Raw genomic sequence first — 26911 nt, 5'->3', positions numbered from 1 at the left:
AGAAGACGATTTTGAATTTTTTTTATTTTTTAACAATATGGCTGCTGAATTAGGTGACTGATGACGACATAATTTTTTTTTCTGTGAACCATTTTATCCCGAGATGAACCTCAAAAATGTTCATACTGATCAGATGTAGCATTCTGCATATACAATTATGACATAATGAAGGCACGGGCAAAGAACTGGAACAGTTAACAATTGGGGGTAATAATTGGGAAGGGAGACATAGAGCAGTTACAACCGAATAAGCAATGCAAAATAATGTACAATAAAAGGAAAACACTTGAGCAATCCTACTTAAAGACAGGGCCCACTCAGACACACACACACGCACCCCAAAATAAATGGACCTCAATGGTCTTTATTCGGCCCTTCGGCTCGAGAGGGAAAGTGAGCTGGTCTGGTTGGTACCTGTCCGCCTCGTGCGGTCTTTACCGACCCGAGCTTGTGGAGCTCGGATTCTGTGGAAGGAAAACGGGACCCTCAGCTCGCTCGCTCCCACACAACCCGCCTCGGTGAGACTCGAACCCACGCCTCCAGGATCCAAAGAGCGACTTGGCCAGCCGCGAACGACGATCGGCGACCCGAGCACCACGAACATGAACACCAACCAGGACGAGCGCCAACTCCGACCAGCACGATCATTGACCAGGAGCCACGAACTCAACCAGCAGGAACCAACCAACTTCTCTCTCGCACAAGCTGCTCGCGACCTTTCTTATCCCTCCCCCTCGCGGGGGTGGAGCGTCTGCTCTGAGGTGACTCGTCTCCGGATTGGTCGGGGGCATCGCGCGATTCGCTGGCCGTCCCTCATTGGACAGGCCCACAGTAGGTGGGGCAACTCCCACCTTTCTGGGGCGGAGTAGGAGCTGAGGCGATTGTAGCTCTGCCTACCTCCTCACCTAAGGCCACGTGCGTAATGGCGACGGTGGAGCGAGGTGACGGTCCGCTGTTGTAATAAAAACCTAACTAAAAAATAAACCCGCAGCGTACACATGAAATTAATCCATTAGACAGAAGGACGGGACCCTGACTATAAACACATACCTATCGAAATAACTGAGCTATGGGGACCTCTGTCTGTCTGTGTGCAATGGCTTCCAGATTCGTAAAACTACCCCCTCCCCTTTTTACAGACTCGTCCCGTGTCGTCAATTTTGTGTGCCATGCAGGTGTAGGTTCTTCCCCTAGTACATTTTACCTTGGATCCCTGAGTGCGACATTTGTATACATGTCCCAAAAGTAAATAACCTAGTGCGCTGCGTAACTAAACTATCAGACTCACTCGGACAACAATTAAATTGCCGGAGCTAAACGAACAACAGGTGGGTTACAAAATATTTACAATTCTAATATTTACACTAACCATGGCCCAGGACTTGTGATCTGTGGAAGGAAAAGTCATTGGTGCAGAACACAAAAAATACCCCCGAACGGGAGTGCCGGTCATCTCTGCCAGAGGTCGAAAGTAACTCTGTGCCAGACTGGAATAGGGGCAGTTCATAAAGTGCGTACGCTCTACTTCCGGGTTTCAAAACCACCCACCCCCCTCTGTATGCAGGCTAGTGACCACCCACCCACCCCCCTCTGGATGCAGGCTAGTGACCACCCACCCCCCTCTGTATGCAGGCTAGTGACCACCCACCCACCTCTGTATGCAGGCTAGTGACCACCCACCCCCTTCTGTATGCAGGCTAGTGACCACCCACCCCCTCTGTATGCAGGCTAGTGACCACCCACCCCCTCTGTATGCAGGCTAGTGACCACCCACCCCCTCTGTATGCAGGCTAGTGACCACACACCCCCTCTGTATGCAGGCTAGTGACCACCCACCCCCTCTGTATGCAGGCTAGTGACCACCCACCCCCTCTGTATGCAGGCTAGTGACCACCCACCCCCTCTGTATGCAGGCTAGTGACCACACACCCATCCCCCTCTGGATGCAGGCTAGTGACCACCCACCCATCCCCCTCTGGATGCAAGCTAGTGACCACCCACCCCCCTCTGTATGCAGGCTAGTGACCACCCACCCACCTCTGTATGCAGGCTAGTGACCACCCACCCCCTTCTGTATGCAGGCTAGTGACCACCCACCCCCCTCTGTATGCAGGCTAGTGACCACCCACCCCCCTCTGTATGCAGGCTAGTGACCACACACCCCCCTCTGTATGCAGGCTAGTGACCACCCACCCCCCTCTGTATGCAGGCTAGTGACCACCCACCCCCCTCTGTATGCAGGCTAGTGACCACCCACCCATCCCCCTCTGGATGCAAGCTAGTGACCACCCACCCCCCTTTGTATGCAGGCTAGTGACCACCCACCCACCCATCCCCCTCTGGATGCAGGCTAGTGACCACCCACCCATCCCCCTCTGGATGCAAGCTAGTGACCACCCACCCCCCTTTGTATGCAGGCTAGTGACCACCCACCCCCTCTGTATGCAGGCTAGTGACCACACACCCCCCTCTGTATGCAGGCTAGTGACCACCCACCCCCCTCTGTATGCAGGCTAGTGACCACCCACCCCCCTCTGTATGCAGGCTAATGACCACCCACCCCCCTCTGTATGCAGGCGAGTGACCCCCCACCCACCCCCCTCTGTATGCAGGCTAGTGACCACCCACCCACCCTCCTCTGGATGCAAGCTAGTGACCACCCACCCCCTTTGTATGCAGGCTAGTGACCACCCACCCACCCATCCCCCTCTGGATGCAGGCTAGTGACCACCCACCCACCCCCCTCTGGATGCAAGCTAGTGACCACCCACCCCCCTCTGTATGCAGGCTAGTGACCACCCCCCCCCCTCTGTATGCAGGCTAGTGACCACCCACCCCCTCTGTATGCAGGCTAGTGACCACCCACCCCCTCTGTATGCAGGCTAGTGACCACCCACCCCCTCTGTATGCAGGCTAGTGACCACCCACCCATCCCCCTCTGGATGCAGGCTAGTGACCACCCACCCATCCCCCTCTGGATGCAAGCTAGTGACCACCCACCCCCTTTGTATGCAGGCTAGTGACCACCCACCCACCCATCCCCCTCTGGATGCAGGCTAGTGACCACCCACCCATCCCCCTCTGGATGCAAGCTAGTGACCACCCACCCCCCTTTGTATGCAGGCTAGTGACCACCCACCCCCCTCTGTATGCAGGCTAGTGACCACCCACCCACCCACCCCTTCATACATCGCTAATCGCTTGCAAAGCCAGCAGTTCCTTATGAACCAATGTTTGTAAGCCATGACGACGCAGTCCCTCGTGGTGTAATTTACCTTTTTATTTTAATATCACAGCACGTCATTTATGAAAATAAAAGTACAAATTGGCATTCAAGACAAAGTTAATGTCATAAATGAAAGTAAGTGTGCATATAAACTTGTGTTCCATTGTTTTAGTTAAATCTGACAAAAGCTTCAAATGTAATATTTGTCTCGGAGAGTTCCGGTTCTTAATTTAATACTTTTTTTTTGTATGTACGTACTTTATGAACGGCCCATACGGGAAATCAGAGCGAAGTTTGAAGGGCTATAAAATCGGAACGAGAGCAAATTTCAAAAAAATGGCTTGTGTTGTTCTCGATCATAGTCCGTAGTGTCTGAATCACTAATAACATTTGATCTCTCTTGATAAATGTGGGAGGAGATACGATTTGAAATCGACGATTTTCGCAACTTTGACAGCCTCATGACGTTGACCTCGACCTTGGACGACCTTGAAAGTTATATCGTTGTGCATGTCTCATCGACCTCTATCCATTCCACTATTGGTTATTTGTCTCCACTCGGTTTGATTGTGGACGGACGGACGGACGGACAGACTTCGAGACTGTTATTATTAGGTCATCTCTACTGAGATGATAGAGATGACTTAAAAAAGAATGGATGCATGGGCTGTGCAAACGCAGTCCTTGTGGAGTGGCTGCCTGCAGGGCAGTCCTTGCAAACACCTGAAGAGATGGTCCTGGCGCACATGGTTGAGATGGTGACACGGGCAATGCAGGCATGGGGTCAAGGCAAAGGCAGGCAACAAGGCATGGCCAACGTGGACCAGCAAATACAGCACAACAGGCCGGCATATGAAGCTGGCCGGCCTCTGGTCTGGTCCGTGAGGTCCTGGAGGTAGTGTGGCCGTGCCGGCCGGTCCGAAAACAGGCTCGGACCTATCCTACTGTCTCCCCCCAACCTATCGCCTTTGCCTGTCTCGGTCCATACCCAATCCCTTAGTTTGCAACAAGAAAACAACAAAATTTAGCCCTTTTATTCTTTTTATTTTACCATTACAAGTGCGTGGCCGTACGTGCAAAAAAAAAACAAAAAACTCAAACCGCGTGCCAGAAACAACAAACACACAGGCTATTCCTTCGCTCTCCAGTGCCCGTACGTGCGAAAAAAAAATCTAACTTGGCCATAACTTGGGAACCGCTTGGCCGATTCATTTGAAACCTTTTGAAAGGCAAACAAACAGAGATTGCTGGAATTATAGATAGATAGAAGATAGATACTGTGGGTGCAAAACGCCAAGCAATGTGTCCTGTCATTGGTAACTTAGGCGCCCTTTCCCCATCGGCCACGCCTACGCAGCACCGTGTCCTGTCATTGGTTTGGTAAATAAATGGCCATAACTTGGGAACCACTTGTCCGATTAATATCAAACCTTGAAAAGGCACATCCTCAGGTCCCCAGCAATATACCTGGCAAGTTTCAATCAGAGCGAACCAGTGGTTGTTGACAAACAGCGGTCTCACTCACACACACACACACACACACACACACACACACACACACACACACACACACACACACACACACACACACACACACACTTATTTTTTTATCTATCTATAATTCCAGAAGTGTGTGTGTGTGTGTGTGTGTGTGTGTGTGTGTGTGTGTGTGCGTGCGTGTGCATGTGCGTGTGCATGTGCGTGTGCGTGTGCGTGTGCGTGTGCGTCTGTGTGTGTGTCTGTGACTGCTGTTTCTCGACAACCACGGGTCCGATCTCATTTTGGACCACGGGTCCGACAACCACGGGTCACGGGTCCACACCAGCAATGGGGAATCGTCTTCACACTCGGAGGAAATGGGACATGGAGTAATCATAAACGAGTCCGTTGCCCGAAGCCCACATCCTGTGGATGGATGAATGAAGCAAGGAACGAAACGAGGACGATGCTGTAGTTCACCTTGGATGGAGGATATGTTTTCTCTGCCGTGCGTTTACGTATTCATTTTATCGATTTCGTTATTCATTCAAAAATGTTATGTGGAAACTTGTCACGTGACTCCGACTACGTGTCACGTGTCAGGAAACGAAACCTTCGCCGTTCGTCCCACCCGGTCCTCGGTGAGGAACGTTGGCCGAGCTCAGGTATCAGACTCTTGGACCATCTTCGGATCGGTGTACAGAAACTTCAGGAACTATTTTCTTTCAAAAGGTAGAAGTGTGTGTGTGTGCGTGTGCGTGTGCGTGTGCGTGTGCGTGTGCGTGTGCGTGTGCGCGTGTGTGTGTATGTGTGTGTGTGTGTGTGTGTGTGTGTGTACGTGTATGTGTGTGTGTATGTGTCAAAATATGAACAATTTTTTTTAAAAACTCAAATTTGCGACTTCCTTTCCCCTTGTCCATGTATTCATGTGTGTTTGTCTTGGTCACTGTTCCCAGTGCTGGATTAACCATTAGGCAGACAAGGCATGTGCCTCAGGGCCAGCCAAAAATTTTGGCCAGAAATTTTAAAATATTTTGTTCTTGAATCAGTTCATCTTTTGTCTGGGGTCCATTTCCATGAGTCCGAGATCTAATTTAAAATTTTCAGGCCATTCTCTAAAATATCAAAATGTGTCTTAGGGCCAGTCGAGGTTTCATCCGACACTGACTGTTCCCACACCTTTCTTGTAGGATTGGCTAGAGGAAGCTTGGTCCGAGTCTTCTCGAAATGACTGGCCGGCCAGGCTTGACCTTCGACTCGTTAGGGCAGGGATTTGTGATGTCGTGGTGCCGGCGATAGCTTGCCTACTTTTCGCGAAGGACATTAGGTAGCCTGAGCATTGATGAGTGATCGTGTGCAGGTGTAACGAAGTATTGTTGGTGGGTGGGTCTCGTCAAGGGATGGATGCTGTGTGGTTTATGTGTTCTTTAATACCCAAGTCCATGCCCCCCCCTCCCGAAAAGATAATAATAATAATAATAACAACAACAAGTAGTGCCAGGCACAACAAATCCCACCCATTTAAGGCATAAAGTTATTTTGGGGATCAAATTTAAATTTGATACATCCTTAACCTGAATGTTGATGATAAGGAATATTTTAGTCTTAGCTTGAAGTCAATTAAACCATTTTTGACGAAGTTATGCACGAAAAACGATTTTGACCTTTTCGTGACCTGACCTTGACCTTTGACCTAATTAGACCCAAAAGTTAATGGGGTCGTCCGAGGTTCATAACCCACCTGTGGATACAATTTGACAGTGTTTGAGCCAGACGTTTTCCCGTAAAGTTGTATTTTCGTAACCATGTTTTATTTTTAATGGAAAATTTGTAATTTTGACCGATGACCATGACCCCCAAAACTTCGGACCCGACCGATCTTCACAAATATGCATTTTTCACTGTAGGAATGGGCAGGACTATAAGTGACAAATAGAATAAGGTTCACTATAAGCTTAGTATGAAGTAAATCAGATCATTTTTAGCTCGCTTGTTCGAAGAACAGAGAGCTAGGGCGATACCCCCTGCGTGAGCGTCAGCGTGAGCACGAGCGTGAAAATGTTAAATTTTTTGTAATGCGGAGAAACTCCTCGACGGATTTCGACGAAACTTGGTGGGGGGGGTTAGGTATGGTCCAAGGATCATGCCATTAGATTTTGGACTTGGTCCAAAATGGAATAAAAAAATTGTTAGAGAATTTTTTTTTTTTTGCATTTCCACATGTTTTAAGTGATTTCCAACCCCCTCAAAAAAAATTGAAAGAGAAAAAAAAAATTTTTGCAACTTTTTTTTCAACAAAATTTCGATTTCTTTTTTTGCATTTCTACATGTTTTCAGTGATTTCCAACGCCCCCCCCCCCCAAAAAAAAATGTTGCAGAAAAGAACTATAACTGTGTCAGCACTGTTGACATCATATTTAATGAATAAGATATAAGGTTCACTTGAGTGACCCAGCAGTATTGGCGGCGGAGGTTTTGCACTCTCCAGAGTGCTCCCCCTCTAGTTTCCTTTCTAATGTTTTTAACTACCACACTATTTTTTTATACGCCCGATATATGTATGTATATGTATATAGATATAGATATATATGTATATAGATATATATATATATATATATATATATATATATATATATATATATATATATATATATACATATATTGTTGTGGTTACCAAACTCGCAAACCACCATTCAGGTCCCTTAGGTGAGGTATCTCGGTAAGTACATGTGTAGTTAGGCCCAAACCCGTTGTCTAGTGGGAATACATGTCATTTATGCGTGCTGCGACTCTTCAGGATAGCCGTTTTTCTTTTACTATCTTTAATTTGGACCAACCGCCATTGTTACCACCACCAACCACCGCTTCACCACAACCGCTACGACCTTCACGTCACACCTCGCAACCGTCGCATCGCCACCGTTCTTGCCCCGCTGTGGGTACCGGTGTTGGACTCGTGCAGGGCGCGCGCCGAACAGCGTGTACAAAATCACGGATTTTGTGCTTCAAAAACGGATCAAAAACGACACACGCCCACTTTTTGCCGTCCAATCGGTGAGCGAGGGGCGAATTGGCCCCGCCCCCAGGGCGATCGATATATGCAAATTTATGGATCAAAAAGCCTTCACGCCCACTTTTTCTCGGGCCAATGGGGAGCGAGGTGAAAGGTCGAAGGGAGGGGGTCAAAGATGAGAGGGCGAAGCTACGGGGCTGATAAAAGGACCGTGTTCGTCAGTCCAGAGTCCAGAGGCGGAGAGTAAGAGAGTAGGAGAGTCGAGATCAGAGAGTTAAGACTTCGCGGGCGGTGGAGTTGGCGAGAAGGAGCTGGTCGTCGTGTGCGTTGGAGTCGGAACGGAGGGGACGGAGCTGTGGAGAGGCGGCGAGGGCAGACGAGGGGGTGCTCGCGTCGTGCAGGGAGCTGCACCCGAGGGAGGCCGACAGCGCGACCTGGCCGAGGTGGAGACGCTCGTCGCGGGACAATAAGAATCCTCTATACCCCGAGCATCAGCAACCCCCTCCTGTTTCCCCCCGCGCTGAGATAGTGCGACCAAGGGGGCCCCTTTCCCACCCCCTACCAGACACTGCCCGCGAGGCCCACGGAGTTGAGGCGCCATCGCCGCTCCTCGTCTCATCACCAGACGGGTAGGCGCGACCCGGTCTCGGCCTCAGGCCCGCCTCATCCTTGAGGGTATTTCTTTTCCTTGGTTTTGGGTATGTGTTGTCGGCGCCGTCTGTGAAGTAGAATTGTATAAGTGTTGCCGTGTGCTCGGTAGTCGGTATTAGCTCTGCATTGTGTTTTCGCTTTTGCATTTGCTTTTTGTGTAAATTCAATTGTGTTTTTCTTTTCTGTGTGCTTTTGGTGGAATTGAATATGTGTGCTTCCCGTGTGCTGCGAATAAATGTGCTTTGTGTTGAACTGTTTCCCGCTTCGCTTCGTCATTTCTCCCATTGAATCCTCATCTTGCTTCACGTAATGGGTTGGTAGTGGGCTGAATACGCCCGATAATTAATCGAACCGTCGAGGTCGACGATAACACCGCTCGGTTATTCTGATAGTACGGAACGGGTCGCTTAAGTGGCCCGTGTCCGAAGTCGACCTGCGGCGAGGTGCGATCGCCCGGTCTACCCTCCGCGTGCCGCGATTCGAGTTACGTGGCCGTCCGCACGCCGGCGGGCGCGAATCCGCAACAATATATATATATACGGCCACGTAACTCGAATCGCGGCACGTCGCCCACCGGACGGACAATCCAGTCGTGACCCTCTCGGACTAACGCCGGGAACCAGTCACGGGTGGACCTTTCGGTCTCACCGCGATCGTGTCAATCGGCCCCCCGCGTGGGATAGGGTTGCTCGCCAAATTCGACCTACCTAAGTACCCACACGGAGGGTAGACCGGGCGATCGCACCTCGCCGCAGGTCGACTTCGGACACGGGCCACTTTAAGCGACCCGTTCCGTACTATCGTGATAACCGAGCGGTGTTATCGTCAACCTGGACGGTTCGATTAATTATCGGGCGTTTTAGCCCACGACCAACCCTTTACGTGAAGCAAGATGGAGATTCAATGAAGGAAAAGACGAAGCGAAACGGGAAAACAGTTCAACATAAAGCACATTTATTTCGCGATGAACGGAAAGCACACATATACAATTACACCAAAAGCAAATGTAAAAGAAGAAGAAACACACAATAATACACAAAAAGCAAATGTAAAAGCAAAACACAATGCAGATATACCACCGACTACCGAGCACACGGCAACACTTATACAGTTTTACTTCACAGACGGCGCCGACAACACATATACTCAAAGCAAAAGAAAAAGGGACCACCCTCCACTATGAGGGGGCAGATGGCCTGGGGCCGAGACCGCGTCGGGCCTACCCGTCTGATGATGAGCCGCAAAATGGCGGTGGCGCCCCGACTCCGCGGGCCTCGCGGACAGTGTCTGGAATGGGGTGGGAACGGGGCCCCCTTCTCGCACTATCTCAGCGCGGGGGGAAACAGGAGGGGGTTGTTGATGCTCGGGGGAAGGAGGATATCTCCCTGGCTCGGGTCCCGCGACGAGCGTCTCCACCACGACCTCGGTCGCGTTACCGGCCTCTCCTCTCCGCAGCTCCCCGACTCTGACGCGAGCACCCCCTCGACTGCCTTCGCCGCCGCCACCTCTCCAACTCTCCACAGCTCCGTCCAACTGCCTTCTCCGACTCCTCTCTTGACTGGCTCTTCCCAACTCAACTCCGAACTCCACTTGACTGACTACTACTGCTTCTTCTTCCCAACTCAACTGCGAACTGCACTTAACTGGCGAGCGAACGCGGCCGTTTATAGCCCCCGTGGCTTCGCTCCTTCACCTTCGACCCTTTACCTCCGACCCTTCACCTCTGGCTGGCTCCCCATTGGACCGAGGAAAAGTGGGCGTGAATGCTTTTTGATCCATGAATTTGCATATAGCGATATTACTCCAACGCACCTGGAGGCGGGGCCAAATCGCCCCACGCTCGCCGATAGGACGGAACAGAAGTGGGCGTGAGTCGTTTTTGATCTGTTTTCTTCGGAAAGGCTGTGATGTTTCTGCACACGCTGCTCGGTGCGCGCCCTGCACGAGTCCAGTATCGGTGCCCACAAGCGGCGCGGAAATGGCGGTGATGCGATGGTTGCGAGAGCGAGATGTGACGGTAAAGGTCGTGGCTGTTGGCGTTGTTGTTGTTGTGAAGCGGCGTTGCGGCTGGTGGTTGTTGTGTGATGGCTGTTGAGACGTGGTTGGTGGTGGTAGTAATGGCGGCTGGTCCAAAATAAAGATAGTAAAAGAAAAACGGCTATCTAGAGGGGTCGCAGCCCGAATGAATGACATTTATTCCCTCTAAACAACGGGTTTGGGCCTAACTACACATATACTTACAGAGATATCTCACCTAAGGGAGCTGAATGGTGGTTTGCGAATTTCGTCAACCACAACAATATATATATATATATATATATATATGTATATGTATATATATTTGTATATGTATATATATTTGTATATGTATATATGTGTATATGTATATATATTTGTATATGTATATATATATATATATATATATATATATATATATATATATATATATATATATATATGTATATGTATATATGTGTGGATATATGTATGTATGTATGTATGTATATATATATATATATATATATATATATATATATATATATATACATATGTATATATAGATATATATATATGTATGTATATTGTTGCGGTCTTCGCGCCCGCCGGCGTGCGACGGCCACGTAACTCGAATCGCGGCACGTCGCCCACCGGACGGACAATCCAGTCGTGACCCTCTCGGACTAACGCCGGGAACCAGTCACGGGTGGACCTTTCGGTCTCACCGCGATCGAGCCAATCAGCCCCCGCGTGGGATAGGGTTGCTCGCCAAATTCGAACTACCTAAGTACCCACGCGGAGGGTAGACCGGGCGATCGCACCTCGCCGCAGGTCGACTTCGGACACGGGCCACTTAAGCGACCCGTTCCGTACTATCAGAATAACCGAGCGGTGTTATCGTCGACCTCGACGGTTCGATTAATTATCGGGCGTATTCAGCCCACTACCAACCCTTTACGTGAAGCAAGATGGGGATTCAATGGAGGAAAAGACGAAGCGAAGCGGGAAACAGTTCAACAATAAAGCACATTTATTCTCGGCACACGGGAAGCACACAAATACAATTCCACCAAATGCACACAAAAAAAGAAAACACAATTCCATTTACACAAAAAGCAAACATAAAAGTGAAAACACAGTGCAGAGCTAATACCGACTACCGAGCACACGGCAACACTTATACAATTCTACTTCACAGACGGCGCCGACAACACATACCCAAAACCAAGGAAAAGAAATACCCTCAAGAATGAGGTAGGCCTGGGGCCGAGACCTGGTCGGGCCTACCCGTCTGGTGATGAGACGCGGAGCGGCGATGGCCCCGCAACCCGCGGGCCTCGTGGACAGTGCCTGGCAGGGGGGTGGGAACGGGGCCCCCTTGGTCGCACTATCTCAGCGCGGGGGGAAACAGGAGGGGGTTGCTGATGCTCGGGGTATAGAGGATCTTTATTATGTGCGCGACGAGCGTCTCCACCTCGGCCAGGTCGCGCTGCCGGCCTCCCAGGGGTGCAGCTCCCTGCACGACGCGAGCACCCCCTCGTCTGGTGTCGCCGCCTTTCCACAGCTCCGTCCCCTCCGTTCCGACTCCAACGCACACGACGAGCAGCTCCACCGCCCGCGAAGTCTTGACCCTCTGCTTCCGACTCTCCTCTTCTTGACTCTCCGTTCTCGTTCTGCTGACTCTCCCTCGTTCTCTCTTGCAACTCCCCGACCCCTCGTTCTCGTTCTGCTGACTCTTTCGCTCCGACTTTTACGACTCCTTTGACTGACGAACACCGTCCTTTTATCCCCCGTAACTTCGCCTTTGACCCCCTCCCTTTGACCTTTCAACTCGCTCCCCATTGGCCCGAGAAAAAGTGGGCGTGAAGGCTTTTTGATCCACAAATTTGCATATATCGATCGCCCTGGGGGCGGGGCCAATTCGCCCCTCGCTCACCGATTGGACGGCAAAAAGTGGGCGTGTGTCGTTTTGGATCCGTTTTTGAAGCAGAAAATCCGTGATTTTGTACACGCTGTTCAACGTGCGCCCTACACGAGTCCAGCATCGGTGCCCATGAGTGGCGCGAGATGACGGTGATGCGATGGTGGCGAGTTGCGACGGTAAAGGTCATGGCGGTTGTAGTGAAGCGGCGTTGTGGTTGGTGGTTGTTGTTGTGGTTGTGATGGTGGCGATTGGTCCAAAATAAAGATAGTAAAAGAAAAACGGCTATCCTGAAGAGTCGCAGCACGTATAAATGACATGTATTCCCACTAGACAACGGGTTTGGGCCTAACTACACATACACTTACCGAGATACCTCACCTAAGGGACCTGAATGGTGGTTTGCGAATCTGGTAACCACAACAATATATATATATTTTTGAGCTTCTTGCCACAAAATTTTCAACAAACCCTTATTGTGAGAACATGGAGAACAAGCTCGAATGAGCTAAGATCCTCGTCCTCTTAATGATGATGTCATAAAAACGAATATGACGTCATTGTGATGTATCAGGTTTGCGATAAATTATCTGTGCTAATGCCCGGTGTGATTCCCGCAAACAAAATTCAAACAGCTTGCCTAGTTTCGGAGATAATGGTATAGGCGATTTCCATTAGCGGCGATATTTTTACATCATAACTTTTTTTTCTCGGAGGAAATTTCAAAATCGGAGATGGTTACTGTCTGCGCGTGGGCTTTCTGCATATACATGGCAAGTTTCACGAAGATCCGATGAAAACTCTGGGTTGTGAAACAAAAAGTCAAAAAATAGGAATGACGTCATAAAAAATTAATATGACGTCATAGTGATGTATCATATGTGCGGTAATTCATCTCTGCTAATGCCCTGTTTGATTCCCGCAAGCAGAATTCAAAATGCTTGCCTAGTTTCGGAGATAATTTTTTAGGCGATTTCCATTTGCGGAGATATTTTGACGTCATAACTTTTTTTTCTCGGAGGAATTTTCAAAATCGGAGATGGTTACTGTCTGCGCAGGGTATTTTTACATGTATATGTCAAGTTTCAGGAAGTTTCGATGAAAACTGTAGGCTGTGAAACAAACTAGTTTCGGAGATAATGGTTTTGGCGATTTCCATTAGCGGCGATATTATGACGTTAACTTTTTTTTCTAGGTAGAATTTCCAAAATCGGAGATGGTTACTGCCTGCACGTGGGCTTTCTTCATATACATGGCGAGTTTCACGAAGATCCGATGAAAACTCTGGGTTGTGAAACAAAAAATGTCAAAAAATAGGAATGACGTCATAAAAATTGATATGCTTTTTTCAGTCTTTTTCGCATCATTCATATCCACGTTCTTTATAAATGATCTCATCTAGCATTTAAACTTGCAGGGGCTGTTGTTTCTGGACCATCTAACAGACGGTATCAAGCTTCATGTGTATGTCACATTTAATCTTCACATCACAATGCTTTTGGAGTTATTGGCGAATAACATTCATTTATGTGTGATTACTTCACACGTGTTGCAAGCGCAAAGCGGGGTTCAGCAATTGGTTCACTTTGTCCATCTGACAGACGTCAGTCGATGATCGAGGAACAACCTGATTTTAATTCAATTTTACATTTTTCTTTTCCGAATGTAGCGCAGGCAGAGAATGGTTAAATCTTAAATCAATTTGGCATACATTCGGTGAACTTCAAGATGAATCAACTTCCAGTCATATAATAATCAACAGTAAAAGAAATGGAAGAACGAGAATGTCACTTGGTGGAGCGCATACCTCTGCCAGATGCCTGGTGTTGGCTTAATGGTTTGGGTGGTGGGCTTGGGATCCGAGGATCCTGAGTTCAAATCCCGCTAAGCTGTTGAATTAATACCAGGTGGGGTTCACTCTGCCTGTCATCCTTCTGAGTGCCAGCTTGCTGGTATCCTGTGTTGGAGCGGAAACCCGTCCAGGATTGTGTCAGCCAAGGAGACTGCTTCGGTAACACCAACGTTCTGCACAGAGTATGGTCCCAATGGATGCATGGATACATCTGCCAGGCTGAACAGTTTACTTTTTTTTTTTATCCCACTAATAGGCTGGATCTGGGACCTCACCAAAATAAAATAAAATCAATTCGTCGTCGCCGCACACCAAACCTGTCCACCAAGTTTCATCCGAATATGTCCACAACTTTTTCAAATATCATGCTGTACTGCATAATATTTTTGGCCCTCTCTCTCAATGGTGAAGAATCTTTTAAAAATTCGACTATCCGGATCCCGACTGCGATCTTCACCAAGATTGAATCGGTTCTTCCTTGTCACACACCAAACCTGCCCACAAAGTTTCGTCCGAATCCATCCATAACTTTTTGAGATGTTGTGCTAGAAATCGTTTTTGGCTTGATCTCTCAATAGTGAAGAATTGCTTTAAAAATTCTCGGATCCTGAACCAGATCTTCACCAAAATTGAATAAATTCTTCCTTCTCACACATCCAACTTGTCAATCAAGTTTTGTCGGAATTTGTGCATAATTTTTTTTAACATATCCTGCTCACTGACACACAGACAGGGGTGAAAACATAACCTCTGCCACCGAATGACTAATTATGTAAATTAGCAAAAATGTACATTTTTCATGTTATGTGCTCCATGTAGAGTGAATGGGGAAAATTTTGGTTTTGTGGCTGCACAGTGCCAAAAAAATAGCAGGTTGCGGGGTAACAGTAGTCTGATCATTATGAAATAAATTGGTATCAAAAAAGGAAAATAATCATGAAGCTCAGTGCTAGAAACGCGTGCGCTGCAAAAATACCGCAAAGATAACATACATACCCCCGCCTCCCCTCCCCAACACTTTTAGGGTTAAACCACAGCAATCGATGAAAAAAATACCTAACCAATAAATGTCACCTTTAATTATTGAGATTTTTACTGTATTATAAGATTAATGTCATATTTTAAAGCCATCTCCAGCTTACAACAATAAAATTAATCCTATTCAATATTGTCTCCTTTTTTTTCCATTATTTAGATCCAATCAACGAACCCAACTCCAAATACTTGTCTTCAAAAGAAAACACAATGGGTAAAGTGGCAAAGCAGTTGCAAAAGGAAAGTAAACAATTGGCCAAAGCAACAGAAACTCCAGAAAACATTCCTAAAGGCACACATGGGATACAACGGAAAACAGGCCAGAGCAGACGAGACCCCAGAAGAAACTTCCAAAAGGCATTTACTGGTTAAAGCAGTGAAGCAATGGGCCAAAGCAGACGAAACCCCAGACCACATAATTTCAAAAAATTTTCAAATTGGTCAAATATGCGAAAAAAACAAGGGCACAGGAAACCATGGAACAAAGTTCCAAAAGGCGTGCATTTAACAGAAAGAGAACGAGGACAGCTAGGCCATTACAAACCTCAGAACAAACTACCGAAATACCTGCGTCTAACAGGAAGTGGATACACCAGGTACAACAAGGATATACTCCACAAATTACAAGGAAACGACGAGCTTCAAATCGACAAACACAATCAATTGATCGTTCTGCAAAGCATTGTTGCAATATTTCAATTGTAGAGGCAATGCAAGTCTTTAAAGCATCAATATACGAGGGACCAATCGATGTTTGCTGCTGTTGTCACAGATTACTGTTTGAGGGATCTGTTATTGAACTGCAACTAGAACAAGTTTAGTTTGAGTACAAAGCGGACGTGGATGGGCTTTGCATTTTTGAGATGATTTCTCGTTGTTTTCACTTCTTGACCAGCAGGTCCAGTCTTTACTCACCCTCTGTCTCTGCTCATGAGAAAATGGCTGCCTTACCTTTCGAAGACGAATTGAATGGGCTCGTATGCACTATCTGTTTGGACTTGTTCAACGAGCCTGTAACCCTGCCATGCGGCCACTCATTTTGCTGTGTTTGCATCGTGAAATACTGGGAAAGCAGCGACGGCCCCGGAGCTTGTGTTTGCGCTAATTGCCGTGAGATCTTCCTTCAAAAACCGACTCTCAAAAGGAGTGTGATCCTTGACTGCTTAGTGAAACAAGTGAAGCTGAAAAAGGGAGAGGTTGGATTTCTGGTTCGGGGTCAAGATGACCCAAAGAATGAAGAACATGTTACCGCTCACAGGAGAGGCGGTGAGAGTCGCTGTGAGGTTTGCAACAGAGAATCTGTCAAACGGTGTATACCGTGTGAGATTATGTGCTGTGAGAGACACGTGAAACCTCATAAAGAGAAAGGGCACAGGCTGGTCGAGCCTGGAGAGAAGATGGAGGAGTTGAAATGCACCGAGCATGGGAAGCTGATTCATTTCTACTGCAAGGAAGATGAGAGCTTAATATGCCTTTCTTGTATGATTGAACAACACCAGAACCATAAAGTGCTTTCCGTGGAGAGGGCTCACTCCAAACTCAAGGTACGTCATGAAAATATAGTTGTATCTAATATTAGATTGAAACTATTTCAATATTGATTCGATAATGGCGAAGACATTTACTTTAGTTAAAACTGTCAGTCGCCTTGTTTTTGATTGATCATAAAGCTGTGTGAGGTTTTCTCATTAGTCGTGTTCACAAGGTGAACACCATCAACTCTTATCTCAGAAGCGAGCACTAAAAATGTCCAGGTGACGTCAATATACAGGTTTTCCACAAATTGCCGTTCCAATTTTAAACCGGAATAAAATAAATCATGGGATACAATGATGAGGTTTGCTGCATGTGAAAGGACGTTTCTCAGTTTTATTTGTCAACATTTGTCAACGATCATCCAAATTCGAATGGACTTTTGGGGACTGTGCTCAAATGACTCACAAACGTGTTCAGCATACTCTTTACTTGTGCTTGGCCGGTCTGCCCCCTTCCTCTTCAGGATTCTACCAGCCTCCATTAACCTTTTGTGCCACTCAAATAGTTTTTCTCAATGGTGGCTGTCTTCCAAAGGTCATCCTGAAGCTTTGTGGAACCTGTGTAGCTGATTTGGTCTCTGTATACACCAGGCAACACACTTCGTTTTTTTTCTTGTGGGGATGTCAATTGCATTAAATTTGATTTCCTGTGTCACAGGATACACCTGGGGGGAAAAAAACCACAAAAAAGTCAGGAAACTATGAGAAATATTCTGTAATATACAGCAAACCACATCGTTGTATTCAATTTCATTGTTATTTTTATTCGGGCTTTTGATTTGGAACAGCAATTTGTGGATACCCGTATACTGTGTAAAGCAAGGATATTCCACTTTTTATCGCCTCTTCTCCAATCTTGCTCCCTCCGCCATTCAACCCTCACCAGCTACTCCAGGACGTACTCGTTATTCCTGCAACCCCCTCCTGGTTGAGGTTAAACTCCCAAAATCCTGAAGTTTAAACTTCCTGAAGCTGTCCAATCCCTTTCCTCCTTCACGTGTTTAATTAATCACCATACCATGTCGTCCCCCATCCATTCCAGCAATCTTTTCTTCCCCCATAACCTTACCTAATCCAATGCAATCCTCTTACTAGCTGGTCATTGCCTCCTTCCCCAACCCCCCACCTCCTTTCTTTTTCCTCCCTTCTTGTCCATTTGCTTGCTTATTGTGTCCCAACTGTTGCCCTACTGTCGCTTTCTTGCTTTTAATTTTTTTTTTTAACCTTCCAGCAACTCACTCTTTCGTGAGCTTCAATCGGGCTGTGGATCATCCCCACAGAAAAAACTTCAATGCAGGAGGATACCATTAGGTCCATCAAGTCTGCACAATGGTTGCCAACCTGTGGTTGCTTGTCCATGCCCTCTCCTTTTTTAAACTACTAAGCGTGAAGTAAGGAAGCAACACGTACCATTTTTGAAGTCTTGGGTATGACTCGGCCGGTAATTTAACTGCTGAACCCCCAGACCAGGATTTGAACCTCCGACCTACCATACTCTCAGCATTACACCATAGAATGTTGTTTCGAATTTTTTTTCCCATCTTGCAGATTGTCACTGAAAGGCCAACAGCAGCTCTCATGTGAGACCTTTTGCATTGCCTGCACATCCTCACAGTCAACTGCCCACCTCGTGTTATTTGGAGAGATTTTGTTGATTGGTGATGTCCTTCAAAATGAATGAGAATTTGTATCCATATTTGGGTGTAATCGATTCCAGACATCAGTCTCCTGCTCCTCCTTCGTATGCAGCACAAGGCTGCAGGTAGCATCATTGGCTCAGGGCGCAGCTGTGCCGCTGATGCAACTCCCCGATTACCGGTATACTGGTACTCATTTCACCAACCTCGGAAGGATGACAGGCTGAGTCAACCCCACCTGGTGTTAATTCAATGGTTAAAACAGAAGCTCGAACTCAGGACCCTAAGATCCAAAGCCAGCCACCCTAACCGCGAAGCCAACACCATGCTTACAGACATCAGTCTGTCCTTCAAACATGTCTTCTAGTTTGTCACCAACTCCACAGTGCAGCAACATTTTCTTCAATTCTGAAAAATTCAAGTTGTCGGTTTTTGATTTCCATGTGGAAGACCCTTTTTATTCTCTGCACTTAGTGATTCACTTCCAAAGTTAAGTAAACTGTTAGGAAAAGTAATAGTTTCTGTGTTTAGTTGTAACGTGTTCCTTTGATTAAGTATTGATGTATCATGGTGTTGTTATGGAAATTTCAAATTCAGAATCAGCATTATTAACCTCCGCCATCTTCGAAGATGGATGGAGGTTACTGTTTTCACCCCTTTCTGTTTGTTTGTTTGTTTGTTTGTTTGTTTGTGAACAGTATTACGGAAAAACTCATCGACGGATTTCGACGAAACTTGGTGGGGGTGTTAGGTATGGTTCAAGGATCATGCCATTAAATTTTGGACTTGGTCCCCCCCCCCCAAAAAAAAATTGTTAGAGAAATTTTTTTTTTTTTGCATTTCTACACGTTTTAAGTGATTTCCAACCCCCCCTGCGACAAAAAATTGTTACCCCCCCAAAAAAATTGTTAGAGGAAAATTTTTTTTTTTGCATTTCTACATATTTTAAGTGCTTTCCAACCCCCCCCCCCCAAAAAAAATTGTTTGAGAAAAGAATTTTTTTTTGCATTGTTACATGTTTTAAGTGATTTCCACCCCCCAAAAACAAATTGTTACCCCCCCAAAAAAGGAACAATTTTTTTTTTTGCATTTCTACATGTCTTAAGTGATTTCCAACCCCCCCCAAAAAAATTGTAAGAGAAAAAAATTTTTGCAACTTTTTTTTCAACAAAATTTCGATTTTTTTATTTATTTTTTTTTTGCATTTTTACATGTTTTAAGTGATTTCCAACCCCCCCCACCCCAAAAAAAAAATGGAGAAAAGAACTATAACTCTGTCAGCACTGTTGACATATTTAATGAATAAGATATAAGGTTCACTTGAGTGACCCAGCAGTATTGGCGGCAGAGGTTTTGCACTCTCCAGAGTGCTCCCCCTCTAGTTATTAATGTTTTGTCATAGAACACAGATGACACAAACTGTCATATATTGTATTCGATCTACCCCATCTACACAATGCTCAGCAAACCGCAATAAAGGCGACTCATTAATTTATTTCCTGCAACACACTTGACATATTTTGCCAAATATATGATTGTGCTCTCACGCTATTAGATGTCTTCTCTTTTTTTTTTTAACCGAACCATTTTTGATTTGTGCAGGGCATTTTGGCAGAAAAGTATCCTCCTCTGGTTGAGTCAATGAAAGACGTTGAGTCCCAAATGCAAGAGCTGAAACAGGAGATCGAAGAAACACAGGTAGGGGCGAATGAGGATTGGCTGCTGTTGTAATGAAAATTAATGCGATACGTGCATTATGATTGGATCGCTGTCGCAGTCTTTCTGAGTCACCGTTATGTGTTGTATTATTTCAGTGTGCTGTCAACGCTTACATACCTATTGCTTTGATAGGGAACTTTTTAATTTTTTTTGAGTCCCCCATTAACCTTTCCAAGCTCAAAAATTTCTCACTCTCACTCTCTTACTGTTCGTTCATTTTCTTGATGTTTGTTCCACTGTCATCTGTACCTTGCTCTTCCATGAGCCTCGCTCCTGTAAAGAAGGAAAAAGTGCAACGCAAGAGGCCATTTATTTGGGTCATCGAAGCCTGTGCTAGAGTTGCCAACATATGGTTGATTATCTGTGCCCCATCCTTATAAAATGCTGAGTTTTTCAAGTAACTGTAAGGAAGCAGCATGTACCATTTTAAAAGGCTTTAGCATAAATCAGCTGGAGTCTGAATATTAATCGGATTTGTAGCTCCCCGGCCCAGAGCAGACTCCAACCATAACGCCACTGAGTCTGGCTGATATGTAGATATGTATGTGTTTATATATATATATATATATATATATATATATATATATATGTATATGTATATATGTATATGTATATATGTATATATATGTATGTATATATGTATGTATATATATATATATATATATATATATATATATATATATATATATATATATATATATATATATATATATATATATATCCTAACACCATAACAGTCAGGAGGTGCATCTGATGTTTAAACGACGAATGTGGTCCTCATTGGTTAGATATTTATCGGTGTCCCAGCGTGATAAGGGCAAATGAGCCAGAAATCCAGATAGGCGGCTCCTTTTGATGTTCAACTGATGTTGACCATGTAATCTTTGTCTGTTTGATAGAGTCGCTGGGCTGAAGCCTCTTGGTTGGAGGTGACGCTTTGGTGTAGGGCTTTGTCCAATGGAGATTGGGGGAGCGCTCGTCACACTCCACGTGTTTCGATTTACCTGCCAATTACATCATGTCCTTTCTGGTTAATCGGTTTGCATTAGCGGGAACAATCATCTGGGTGGCAGACAGATGGTTGTCCTTTGTGGATTATGCGGTTTTACCGTGTGAGACATAATCCACAGCGATGCTCACCATAACAGTCAGGAGGTGCGTCTGGTATATACTGCGAACACAAACAATTTAACCATGTGACCCAGTGTCTCTCTGTCTGACTACTGTTTAACTGGGATACACGCAGTCTGCTTCTTGGGGAATCGCACCCTCGGTGGTTGTGCTACTTTCATCTTTATTGGATCTTGTTTAAGGTGACCAAGCTTACAGCTAGCACAATGTGGGACTGATGTGAGAGCCAATGAGTTGGGGAATTATAATCTCCTGGCTAATATATATATATATATATATATATATATATATATATATATATATATATATATTGTTGTGGTTACCAAATTCGCAAACCACCATTCAGGTCCCTTAGGTGAGGTATCTCGGCAAGTATATGTGTAGTTAGGCCCAAACACGTTGTCTAGTGGGAATACATGTCATTTATGCGTGCTGCGACTCTTCAGGATAGCCGTTTTTCTTTTACTATCTTTATTTTGGACCAACCGCCATGATTACCACCACAACCACAACATCAACCACCAACCACAACGCCGCTTCACCACAACCGCCACGACCTTCCCGTCACACCTCGCAACCGTAGCATCGCCACCGTTTTTGCCACGCTGTGGGTACCGGTGTTGGACTCGTGCAGGGCGCACGTCGAACAGCGTGTACAAAATCACGGATTTTGTGCTTCAAAAACGGATCAAAAACGACACACGCCCACTTTTTGCCGTCCAATCGGTGAGCGAGGGACGATTTGGCCCCGCCTCCAGGACGATCGATATATGCAAATTTGTGGATCAAAAAGCCTTCACGCCCACTTTTTGTCGGGCCAATGGGGAGCGAGGTGAAAGGTCAAAGGGAGGGGGTCAAAGGCGAAGCTACGGGGGGATAAAAGGACCGTGTTCGTCAGTCAGAGCGGTGTGGAAGTCTGGAGCCCGAGGCCTGCAGTAGCTGGAGAATCTGGGGAGAGTCGAACGAGGAGAGCCCAAAGAAGAGTCCAGGGTGGAGAGTCCAGAGGCGGAGAGGCGGCAGCGGCGAAGGCAGACGAGGGGGTGCTCGCGACGGTGCCGGGAGCTGCACGCCCGAGGAAGGCCGACAGCGCGACCTGGCCGAGGTGGAGACGCTCGTCGCACATAATAAAGATCCTCTATACCCCGAGCATCAGCAACCCCCTCCTGTTTCCCCCCGCGCTGAGATAGTGCGACCAAGGGGGCCCCTTTCCCACCCCCTGCCAGACACTGTCCGCGAGGCCCGCGGAGTGAGGCGCCATCGCCGCTCCGCGTCTCATCACCAGACGGGTAGGCGCGACCCGGTCTCGGCCTCAGGCCTGCCTCATTCTTGGGGGTATTCTTTCCTTGGTTTTGGGTATGTGTTGTCGGCGCCGTCTGTGAAGTAGAATTGTATAAGTGTTGCCGTGTGCTCGGTAGTCGGTATTAGCTCTGCATTGTCTTCGCTTTTATATTTGCTTTTTGTGTAAATTGCATTGTGTTTTTTCTGTGTGCTTTTGGTGTAATTGTATTTGTGTGCTTCCCGTGTGCCGCGAATAAATGTGCTTTATTGTTGAACTGTTTCCCGCTTCGCTTCGTCATTTCTCCCATTGAACCCTCATCTTGCTTCACGTAAAGGGTTGGTAGTGGGCTGAGTACGCCCGATAATTAATCGAACCGTCGAGGTCGACGATAACACCGCTCGGTTATTCTGATAGTACGGAACGGGTCGCTTAAGTGGCCCGTGTCCGAAGTCGACCTGCGGCGAGGTGCGATCGCCCGGTCTACCCTCCGCGTGGGTACTTAGGTAGGTCGAATTTGGCGAGCAACCCTATCCCACGCGGGGGCTGATTGGCTCGATCGCGGTGAGACCGAAAGGTCCACCCGTGACTGGTTCCCGGCGTTAGTCCGAGAGGGTCACGACTGGATTGTCCGTCCGGTGGGCGACGTGCCGCGATTCGAGTTACGTGGCCGTCAGCACGCCGGCGGGCGCGAAGACCGCAACACTGGTGTCAGGTCGTGCGATATAAACTCATCGCCCTCCTCGCGGCACTGGTATCGGAGAACAGGAAAACAGGCTCTCCTGTCTCCGGCTAAATTCACGGGAATCGGTCCAGGGGTGAGAGAAGCGACCCCCGATTCCCTCCAAATTCCGAGCGAGCAAATTAACCCTTCACGAGAAGCAAGATGGCGTCTCAAGGCGAGCGGGAGCCGGGGGTATTAGAAATGGATGTAGAATGTGTAGGATCCATGGTCCAGGATGGAATCCCCGAGCAGGAAATGTTGATTGTGCAGGAACATGGACTCGCCCAACTGAACCCAGGGCCCGAGGTGGGTGCGGCAGCGGCCGCGGTGTATGACACCTCCCCCCCCCTCTCCACCAAAACCCTTCCCCAACCCTTGCCGAAACGGCTCAGCTGAGCGCATCCAACATGGCCCAGCTATGCGCCATGCTGGCGGCAATGAACAAACAAATGATCGAAAAAATGGATGCGAATATGAAAAAATTGGATGAAAAGATGGATACAAATACAAATGAAGTGAAAACGACGATGGATGCGAATACACAGCAAATGAAGGAGGAAATGAAAAAGTTCCGGGGTGAGACGCAGAACATGGGCCGATGCCTGCAGGCGGGCATGAAGGCCGTGACAAAGGAAATAATAGTTGAGACAAGGGAGGTAAAGGGTGAAGAGTTGGCAGAGACACGGGAGATCGAAAAAATAGAGGAAAGACTACACGAGGAAGACGGGGTAAGTGACGCTCACACACACACGGAGGTAGTGGAGGATAATGGGGGTGAGCTGGCGGACTGGGTGGAGACCCAGTGCGAGCACCTGGATGGCCTCCTCCAGGAACGAGGGGAGGGAGTATGCCCCCTTGAGGCGAGTCACGACCAGGTGAGTTCGGTCGTGCTTTGCGAGGTTGAGGGGACGGGTGCTGTGAACGGGTGCACGGAGAGCTTGGGGGGTATAGAGGCCCTGGAGACCCTTGTGGGGACACAAATCCCCAGTGTGGTTGTCCCTGTGTGTGTGGTGCAAGGTGTGAGTGCGGCACCGTGTGTGGAAGCGACCCCGTGTGTGAGTGGTGTGGTGGCGATGGTGCCAGGGGAGGTGCTTCCCAGCACGCCGGGTGTGGATGAGGCACCGCGGGTGAGTGCCCCCGCGTGTGTGGATGAGGCACCGTGTGTGAGTGAGGCCGTGTGTGTGAATGAAACGGCCAGTGTGGATGAGGAACCGCGGTTGAGTGCCCCCCGCGTGTGTGGATGAGGCACCGTGTGTGAGTGTCGCCGTGTGTGTGAATGAGGCACCGCGGGTGAGTGCCCTCGCGTGTGTGAGTGAGGCACGGTGTATGAGTGAGGAACCGCGGGTGAGTGCCCCCGTGTGTGTGGATGAGGCACGGAGTGTGAGTGAGGCACCGCGGGTGAGTGCCCTCGCGTGTGTGAGTGAAACGGCCAGTGTGAGTGAGGCACCGCGGGTTAGTGCCCCCGCGTGTGTGGGTGAGGCACCGTGTGTGGATGAGGAACGGAGTGCGAGTGAGGCACCGCGGGTGAGTGCCCCCACACGCGTGAGTGAACGGCCGTGTGCAAGGTCGCTGTGTGCAAGGGAGACCGTGTGTGTGAGAGAGCGGTATGTGAGGGAGATGTCGGTTGGCATGCGGGAGCACGCAGCCGCGTCTCCCGGTGTGAATGTGATGGAGTGGACTGTGTGCGTCGTAACACGCAGGTGTGCGTGTGTGGAATGGAGACGGAGACGGCGACATGGGAGAAACGAAAGCCGAGTAGCGGCTGTAGCTATTTCGGGCACCGTGCCGGGTTCACCCAGCAGTGAGCACGCGGTTCGTGCTGTGCAACGCACGAGACCACCACGTGCTCGCTTGCGAGAGTGAAGTCCCGGTCCGGAAACGCCAGCGGTGGATTTGCCGATCCCGCGGACGGACAAAGTTTAGGCAGGTAAATGGATTTGGACCGGACGGGTTCTCCACGCGATCGTGTGTGTTAAGCTCCAACGGGCAAAGCACATGTGTTCGCGTGGGGAACCCCTCGAGACGTGGGGCTTGTGTGTTTTTTTTTTGCGCACGGTGACGTCATGGCTGCACGTGTGGTTGGAATCCGGCAGGAGGGGTATCTCTGCCGGATGGTCGCGTCCAAGGAGGGACGAGGAACACGTGCAGCTGCATGACGTCACGGCCAGGTGCAAAGTGCGCGAGCTCTGAGTTGCCGCGCAGGTGCTGCGCATGAAAAAAAAAAAAAGACAGCAAGCCTCACTTTCGGGTGCACAGGATTCCTGGGCAAAGGGGTGGAAGACCCCCTTGGCCTGGGCACAGGATGGAAACTAGTTAGGGGGAAGGGTTAGCTTAGTTAGACCGACTCCATGGGGCAGGGGTAAGTCCTCATGGAGTCCGTGGAATGGATTAGGTAGAGGGATTTAGTGAGCTTTAGGTTGGGAAATAAAATGATTTATTTGAGGACATGGACAGACTTGTGGATGTGTAGAGGGGACGTAGCTTAGCTACGTAGGTTAAAAGGAACGTGCTACTAGTTTAAGGGACGACGTGGGAGCACGAGTTAGTTAGGGGATGTAGATAGAAGGATGGCAGAGTTCAGTGGTGTGTGTGTTGAAGAGTTGGTGAGTGAAGTGGAAGCATGTGCTTGGTGAGTGAGTGAGGCCAGCGGGTCTGTGTGTGTGGAGTGAATGGGGAATGCATGGTGCGATGAGTGATTGGGGGGAGGAGTGACTCCCGCCCAAGGGACCCCGGGGTCAGTATAAAGTGAGTTAGCTGGATTAGTCAAATTGAAAAATGGAGGTCGTTTTGTTGTTGGTGGGAAAGTAGGCTCGAGACCCATTTGGAGGGGTGCAGGAGCCCTGTTGACGGGCTTGGGAGCGTGGCTGCGAAAGGTGAGTATCGCTGAGTGGGTACCCCGGGCACCAGGCTAGTCGGCCGCGGTAGGCCATGGGCCCATGGGGGGCCGGGATAGAGTACTCGGCACGGGAGCGCCTGCTTGGTGCGGGGGCCCGGGGCGCCATTAGCCGCGTGGGCAGTGTTGTGGGCACGGGTGACCCTCGGAAAGGGGCCCGGGAGGCCGGCCTGCCACGTGTGCGTTTCAGGGGAGGTGCCATGGGGGGCACTCCCCGGTGTTAGGGAGCTGGTAGGCTCGGAGGCAGTGTAGTGCCCGGGGGTGCCATAGCGGGAGAATCGGCAGAGGGTCGTGCCTGCCAAAGGGAGCCACGTGTCCCAGCCAGGAGACCGTGTGAGGGCACGGAGAGAAAATTGGGGGGGGCGAGGCCCGAAATTGTAAGGACACCAACACAGGCGACGGGAATCTGGGTTGTTAGAACCAATAGTTTAAGCGAGAGGCGCTTGTTGAAAGCCCCGGGGTAGTTTAACAGTTAAATGGTTAGGGTAGATTAGGAGATGTACCCCTCCGCACCATCCATCCCCTCGCTGTCGTTGTGGGCCGCTGGACCCACTTTGGGTTAGATCGCCGAACTCTGGGGAGGCCATTCTGAGGCTTCGTTGGGCCTCGACACGGGACGTTAGCTCTCCCTTATTCCCCTCCGGGAAGGGAACGTAGGGGTTGGGAGTAGGCTAGGTGACAGGATAGGTTAGCCGAACAAGGACGATAAAGGGGGTTAGGGGACGATTTATAGAGGGGAAGTAAAAATAAAAACAACAAAAAAATAAGTTGGGGCTAAATTGGGGTTTGACAAATTAAGGGAGTGGGTATGTACAGTGACA

General features: G+C 48.4%; 1 protein-coding gene across 8 annotated transcripts in view; it reads left to right on the top strand.

Annotated features, from left to right (window-relative positions):
* Positions 1–4942: 4942 nt before the first annotated feature.
* The window catches only part of LOC147033390 (E3 ubiquitin/ISG15 ligase TRIM25-like), a 98549-nt gene continuing 76580 nt past the window's right edge, over positions 4943–26911 (top strand). For 5 of the 8 annotated variants that reach the window (XR_015051084.1, XR_015051090.1, XR_015051085.1 and 2 more), the window contains exons 1-3: positions 4943–5437; positions 16071–16719; positions 19950–20045. Coding sequence is in view for 4 of the 8 variants with exons in the window: in XM_085854150.1 (XP_085710276.1) it covers positions 5259–5437; positions 16071–16719; positions 19950–20045 (924 nt within the window). In the remaining 4 variants the exon portion in view is untranslated. The remainder of the gene's footprint in view (positions 5438–16070; positions 16720–19949; positions 20046–26911) is intronic. The other 3 variants (XM_085854123.1, XM_085854132.1, XM_085854140.1) reach the window with 3 other exon arrangements.

The sequence above is a fragment of the Eptatretus burgeri genome, chromosome 2 (genome assembly GCF_056783735.1).
Source record: "Eptatretus burgeri isolate ZD-2024b chromosome 2, Ebu_testis_v1, whole genome shotgun sequence".
Taxonomy (NCBI): Eukaryota; Metazoa; Chordata; class Myxini; order Myxiniformes; family Myxinidae; genus Eptatretus; species Eptatretus burgeri.
Note: the sequence above shows the minus strand (reverse complement) of the source record. Positions and strands in the feature narration are given on the sequence as shown.